At 33.0% G+C, this 7,706-nt stretch overlaps 1 protein-coding gene across 9 annotated transcripts in view; it reads right to left on the bottom strand.

The window, feature by feature from the left end:
• LOC106883769 (phospholipid-transporting ATPase ID) overlaps window positions 1-7,706 on the bottom strand; it is a 212,086-nt gene that overhangs the window by 61,344 nt on the left and 143,036 nt on the right. For all 9 annotated transcript variants that reach the window (XM_052978605.1, XM_052978602.1, XM_014934894.2 and 6 more), the window contains one exon: window positions 1,632-1,690. In XM_052978605.1, the coding sequence (XP_052834565.1) occupies window positions 1,632-1,690 (59 nt within the window). The remainder of the gene's footprint in view (window positions 1-1,631; window positions 1,691-7,706) is intronic.

The raw sequence follows: 7,706 nt of genomic DNA, 5'->3' as shown, positions 1-7,706 counted from the left end.
GAGAGAGGAGAGAGAGGAGAGAGAGAGAGGAGAGAGAGAGAGAGATGGTAGCAATAAAAATTGGTGATGGTAAGAAAGAAAGTAAGTAATGAAATAACACATACCAAGGGAGGGCATATATGCAGATAAAAATGAGTATATTTTTAACTTACATAGTACACAGCATAAAGGAGACAAAAATAAACATGAAAATATATCAATGTGATAGCTGTGAAACATTTGTACACATGTATATGTATGTGATCATATACATGAGCAGGTGTATCAATACAAGTAAAATGGGATGTATCAAAAATAAAAATTAGCATTGAACAAGTATTGATCTTAAACTTAAGCAAAAATATATGAAACAATGCAAATTTCATGTTGTTGTTGTTGTTGCTGCTGTTGTGAGGAGGAGGAGGAGGAGGAGGTGGTGGTGGTGGTGGTGGTGGTGGTGGTTCAGCTACAAGTAAGCTCTAATTAAGCAGACTGATGATCAAAAGTGTTCCAATTGTGACCATCCATGCTTTTGGTATTTCAAGAAACATTTTGTCTCATGTATCACCTATATTATAATTCTGCTTGTTCATTCATTCACACATTGTTAGAGAGAGGGGGAAGTGGAGTGAGTGAGAAGTGTATATAAAGTAAAGCAAAGTAATTGTGATAAAATACTGCATAATAAGGAATATGCAATTATATATAGATCTCACAGTTTCAATAAGATTAAATATTAACAAATATGTGTATTAAGTATTGTATAGATTGTTATTGTTTATTTTTAGGCAATAAAAATGCAAATCATCCTTTCTTTCTTAAATAGCTCCCCTTAATTCTTTTCATTCCATGGAATTTCCACAGATCCTGCTAGTTTTTTTTTAATTAAGATAATGGGAAAATTTGTCTACTTCTAGCAGTATGAGTGCATGCACCACTTGTATACCAGAAAACATTTATGACCAATATTGTCTCTGGATAAACATAATACTTCTATAGTAACTAGAGATTACTATATCTATAAAGTGCTGCTAGTAAATTTCCAAGGTACATTAACATAGTAAAGAGGTACTAACTGTTTAATTTCATAAGAAACCAAACCAGTAGACGAATAAAAATTTGGTTGCTATTGCTGTTGAGTGCTATCTACTCAAGCAAACCTAGATATAATGCAATGACACAGCTGAAACCTGGAGATTTTGTTTCCTATATTCAATAAAGCAGATATCCATTCTTCTGTCTGAGACCATGTTCTACTTCCCATAATGCAATGTCTGGTTGTGTGAAATGTGACGTGACAGTTGGAAAATATTATGTAATGTTTATGGGATAATCTGTCCATGTTGGGCTAGGTGTGTACTACACCTAACACAATCTGATTGCATTACATTGTAGCAACTTGAGCACTTTGTGTCTTTAAGCTAATGTGATAATTACAGTGAAATTGAGCAAAATGAATGTTAGTTTTTTTCCTCCTAAAATATTAAAGATTACTTAAAGAAAATATTTGTGCTTTTAGTTGGCTGAGTGTATGTGCCTTTTGTGTTAGACTGAAAGCATTATGAAGGCATCAAAGAAAATAATGCCTATGGTAAGGTTCAACCTATGAGTGTTTCAAACTTCAAAAGTTCATTTATATGATGACTACTTACGGCATATCCAAACTGGAGGTTATATTCAGCATTGTTGACTTTAATTCGACGTTCAAGTTCTATAAAAAAACAAATTACAAGTCATTTATTTTTAACCAAAACTGAAATAAATCAAAAGTATATAATGAACACATATATAAATAACACAAGAAAACCAACCGAAACTGCAGAGATGTTAACAGAGCATCTTGGTGCCAAGAGATTTAAATAAAACACATGTATATATTTTCAATTTCAAATTATGTAGATGAGGAGGGGGTGGGGTATATAGAGTGAACTGTATGGTGACTATGTGAGTAGTATATGTAATGTGTGTTAGTAAGTTGTATATTCGAAAATTATTACATGCTAATTAAATTTGCAGGGATTCTATCTTGAAGTTTGATGATAAATTTCCTCAAATGTTAAGAATTTTTCTCAGGATTCTTGCACATTACACAGGATGGCATTTTTCTGCAGGTTGACAATATTTACTTCAAATGTAATATCCTTCAGCCTTTTATATAGCAATTTGGATGTTACATTCAATGCATTAATTACCACAGGAACAATTTTCATCTTCTTGTTCCACAATTTTTTTCCTCTCTCTGGGTAGGTCCTGGTATTTCTCAATTTTTATCAGTTTCCTTGATCTCCATACTACTACTATATAGGACTGCAAAGTCTTATACTTTTTTGTTTTTATAGTGTCTTTCTACAATCATATCTGGTCAATTTGGTTCAATAGCTCACTTTTTCTTAATATTATCATGATTAAGTGAAAAGCTGGTGGAATCATTACTGCACCGGAAAAACTGCTTAGCAGCATTTTGTCCATTGTTATGTCCTGAGTTCAAATGTCACCGAGGTCAACTTTGTCTTTCATCCTTCCAGGGTCAATAAAATAAGTAGCATTTGAGTATTGGAATCAATGTAATCAACAGTCTTCCTGCTCCAAATAACTTCAGGCCATGTGCCGAGAATAGAAAGGATTATTATTACCTCTGCCAAGAAAGGAGGTTATGTTTTCATTGGCATTGATTTGCCCGTCTGTCCGTCTGTGTGCAAAATAACTCAAAAAGTCGTGAACGGTATTTGACGAAATGGTATTTGATGAAACAGTATTTGATGTTACGTTCTTTGATTATCTCCCTTGAAAACACATCGTTTCCACGTAATCTATGGTGGCGTTGCTGTTTAGAGACAGTGTTGATGATGACGATGATCGAGATGAATATGAGAGGAGGATGAAATAGTATCGGTGGTTATAATGGCGACAGGAGCGGTGTGATGTGTAGTGCTGAGGTGATGGTGGTAATAGTGGTGTTGATGATAGTGTTAGTTGTGTGATGGTGGTATTGCAGTGGTTATACTGGTTGTGGTGGTGAAAGTGACTGTCAAGGTAACTGTCATGATAACATTGATGGCGGTGTATGTGGTTGAAGTGAAAGCAATGACAATGCTGCTGATGATGCTGGTGGTTGTGAACTGCTTCAGATGATTCCTGTTTTTAAAGGGATTTCTTTCTTAAAATCATATGGCTGTGTTATTTTTTTTTACCCCAACCAAGAAGGTTATGTTTTTGCCAGCATTGGTTTGGAAAACTGGGCAATTTTCAGCATGCATGTATATGGGTGGAAATGAGCTGCTTGGTGGAGGTCTGCGCTCTCCGAGTGCTTTTCTAGTTATTGTTGTAGTTATTATCATCATCACTACCAGCATCAATGTCCTCATTACCTATCATCATCATTATTATTATCACTACCATTATTGAAAAAAAAAAAAAAGAAAAAAGGTAATCTGGTACAACTGGACATTTGTAGTATCCAGTTTGAGTGATCAACTTTATATTTTCTCTTTCCATGATCAATAGACTAATTACCAACAATATACTAGACTTACTTTAATCACATCTCTTCCACTGTACCACCATTTCTTTTATGCCTGTGTATTTACAAAGTTATAAATAAAGAAATGCAACTAAACATTACTGATGGTCAGACATATACAAACATGATGGAGTTAGTGGTAAGGCAAGACTAACTGTGACCAAAGGAGAACTGGCAACAGACTGTAGGAAGGTGGTTGGATAAATCTGCTAGCCACCAAACATAATAACAGCGTAAACTTCATGTCTTTCCTTATGACTATGCAAGCTAATCTTATTACTAATAAAAAAAACAACATAAAACGAAGGTTCTTTTTTATTGACTATAAAGCAATGGTGAAATCAAATGTGTGTCCCTTTAAATAACTGCCTTTGTGTTTTTATTGTTGAGTCTGTAGTTTGATTGTTTTATTTAAATTTTATATAGGTAAATTCTACTTTTTTTATGATGTAAAGTTATGTAATTAGACACACTGTTTTGAAACCAGTTAACACAAATGCAGGCAGACACACACGCACACAAATATATCCCTTTAAACTTGAAAATCCAATAAGGGCTAGCAACAGGAAGGGCATCAAACCATAAAAAACAATGTCTCAATAATATGTATTCATCTAATCCATACTAGCATGGAAAAACAAGCATAAAACAAATGAACATTTTGTGAACAAATCACCATACAAAAGATTACAAATAGATGCTTAAAATTCAATTAAAACGCTTTGTAAAATGATGCAAGAGAAAAATAATCTTATACTTGACTGATAAGTAACTAACAATCTTGAATGAGCAATAGCTATTGATGGAGATTCTTCATGTAACCAATTGTTTTTGGATTACTTCAGCTGATTGAAAGACAAGATTTTAAGTGTTAGTATCTAACCAATCAGGATTAAGAGCTAGTTTCAAGCTAAATGTGATTATGACTTGGTTTCAAACCATGTATGGTTTTTGTGGGGATTTTTTGAATTCACAGAAAAAAAAATATTTGTAAACTGTAAATAAAAAAGAAATTGAATGACATGAAATATGCTTTGTTTTGTTGCTTAAGTAGATGTAATTTTTCTCTCGGCAAACACAAAATTTTTCATAGTCTCCTACCCTTACACATAACCACACTTCTGTCATGCAATATACTTTAACTGAAAATATTAAAACACTGCTGTATATCTGCCCTAGTATAAACATAAGCAGTAGACAAGTACAATATAACCAACCCATAACTGCCATAATTATATTTTCCTATAACATAACAATCATCACTTGTCATAGAACAGCAAGTTAGGGGAAGTTAGAAGCCAGATGATATAACCTATACCTGTCATAAATACTCAATAAAAAACTGTCAACAGATATTAATTCAGGTAATTGCTATTGTGTTTATTTGACTTCACCTCCACCACAGACCACCCTACTTTAAACAAAACATTTTTTCAATACCATTTGTCAGTATCAACTGACATCTTCGACATATCCAACACCTTAACTGGGATACTGTCCTCTTTCCCCTGCTTTCCTGCTGCTGCACTTCCACACGTTTAAGGCTATTTTATATAAACAATCTAAACTCAAACAAAAACTCTGGCTAATGAAACATGATCTTCATTTTTGTTTTGATTCATTATATATTTGTAGCTATTTTCAACTAATCAACATTCAAATATTGTCTGTTATGAAGAAATGAAATCATTACAATGGAAGAATAGAAATGACATCTACTTTTAAACGGACATTTTTAAAGACACTTTTTAAGCAGTTCATACAGGAAACAAATGAAACAGATGACATCAGAGATAAGTGGAAAACAAATTTGATTGGCTCAGCTTACAGCTGGTCTGCAAAGAGACACAGGGTTGTTATGATACATTGGAAGATCTCTGTCATCATCATGTACATATATAATCAAAAATAGAGACAAGAGGAGCTCACTGGGATGAATAAATATTTTAAGTACAGCCAATCAACAAATTACATTTTTACAGATATATTTTAGTCTGTCTACAATTCTGTAGACAAAGAGAGAACTTTATATGATTATTGCTGGCATCAAAACATAGTGCAAGGCTACACTCAAATCTAGAACACTTCCTTTGAACTAATAACCTGAATAAACAAATAAAATGCAAATAGTAATGAAAATAATTAGTTATTATTCTCCACAAAAGGATTAATTCTAATATTTAGAAGCAAAATGGTTAAACTAATGATAGTACAAAAAGAAAGATAATTGTAGAAGATTCAATAACCAAAGTGTGTTTAAAACATATATAGTCTTACTATAAAATGTAACTTGGGAAATATACGCAAGGTTTACAACAGCACAGTGACAGTAGTAAACTGACTTCACAGTTTCTTTCATTTTCAGTAGCAATTTTGCAATATATGTACGGCATTAGTATAAAAGCAATTTCTTATCAGTTGTCAGATTTAACAATGATATGTAAGTCATTTTCAACTTTGTGATGTTATTTTCAATATGCCTATAAGCTGTATCTTTTCAGCTCTACAGTGACCAAAGTTAAATGAATCCTACCAAAAACTTAAAATGGTTTGAAATTTTGCAAGTCAATATTCATACAGAGAAATATTGATGCAGTCTGGCTAAACTTAAACTTAGAGATTATGTTAATGATTCCCTCTGCTACTACTACATGTTCCTTAATTTGTACAGTTGTTCAGATGACAAAAGAAAGAAACATAATGTAGTAACAGAGTATATCATCAGCTTCAAACAAATATATAAGTGCAAATAATGAATATGCAAAAGATACAAAGGACATTTGTCATAATGACAAATAACCACATGTATGAGATCTTAAAAAAGAGATACACATAAAATAAAGTCAATGAAACAGCCCAGGGATCTCACTGGGTATAGCTGATAAATGCTATTAGTGAGATAGTCTAAAGAGAGCTGGATGTAACATGGAGGTGGTTGTAATGAAGGTGGGAAAAATATATGGCAAATACTACTTTCAACGATTTGTAGCTATAGATTTAATATGATTTTGTTTATATTCAATGTTGGTATATGTAATAATAAGCAGGTGCAGATATAATTAATGGACATGTGCTCTTACTACTTGTCTATTGAATGGTCATACTGCATCACTACCTGACATCCTGTTGCTTATTTTGATTTTATTCACCTTACTTCAAGCTGTGCGGATAATACCAGACTGACTTGGTGCTTCAACTTAAATACATAATTCAAAAGAATCTCAACTATTTCTTTTATATATATATATATATATATATTTAAGTTCCTTTCATGAGCATTTACTATGGTCACGTATTCATTTATTCAATTTTATCACATCATCATTTATTTCTCTAATTTTGTCACAGATTGGTTGACCGAAAATTCTAAGATTTTTCGACTCTATTTCACTGTTATCAGCATTTGTTGTTTCATTAAATTGTTATTCAAAATCCCAAAAGAATATTTTTCTCCCTCGTGTTCTATCTTTGACCAGCTTATCCCTGGTCCCCCTCCCTCTCTCTCTCTGTTTCGATAACCACTTGCTTCTCCAACACTTCCCCCTCCTCCACCACCCCACCCTATATAAACTAGCTCATTCGGATTCCGCTACTTCATTTTAATAACTCCACCAAAAGAATACAAATCCAGAAGATGTTCAGATAAGAAATCTTGATTTTTTTTTTTTCAACTTCATACATCTAACACATCTTTTTCTGCACAGACCATAATCCCCTTATTAGTTCTTTTCATTATTCAATCTACTTCATTACCATGTAAACATAGTTTAAACATAGTTTCGTCTTCCTCGCTGTTGTCTTAAGACAAACTTATGCATATTCGCTATTTGTCACTTATTCATTTATTCAATTTTGTCACATCGTCACTTATTTCTCTAATTTTGTCACAGATTGGCTGACTGAAAATTCTAAAATTTTTCAATTCTATTTCACTGTTCTCAGCATTTGCTGTTTCATTAAATTATGTTACTCAAAATCCCAAAAGAATATTTTTCTCCCTCATGTTCTATTCTTGACCAGCCTAACCCTGGTCCCTCTCTCTGTTTCGATAATCACTTGCTTCTCCAACACATCCCCCTCCTCCACCACTCCACACTATATAAACTAGCTCATTCGGATTCCACTACTTCATCTTAATAACTCCACCAAAAGAATACAAATCCAGAAGATGTTCTTTTCTAATTCTGCTATTTCGCGGTACGCCTAC

The sequence above is a fragment of the Octopus bimaculoides genome, chromosome 2 (genome assembly GCF_001194135.2).
Source record: "Octopus bimaculoides isolate UCB-OBI-ISO-001 chromosome 2, ASM119413v2, whole genome shotgun sequence".
NCBI classification, from domain to species: domain Eukaryota; kingdom Metazoa; phylum Mollusca; class Cephalopoda; order Octopoda; family Octopodidae; genus Octopus; species Octopus bimaculoides.
This window is presented reverse-complemented; position numbering and strand designations above follow the sequence as displayed.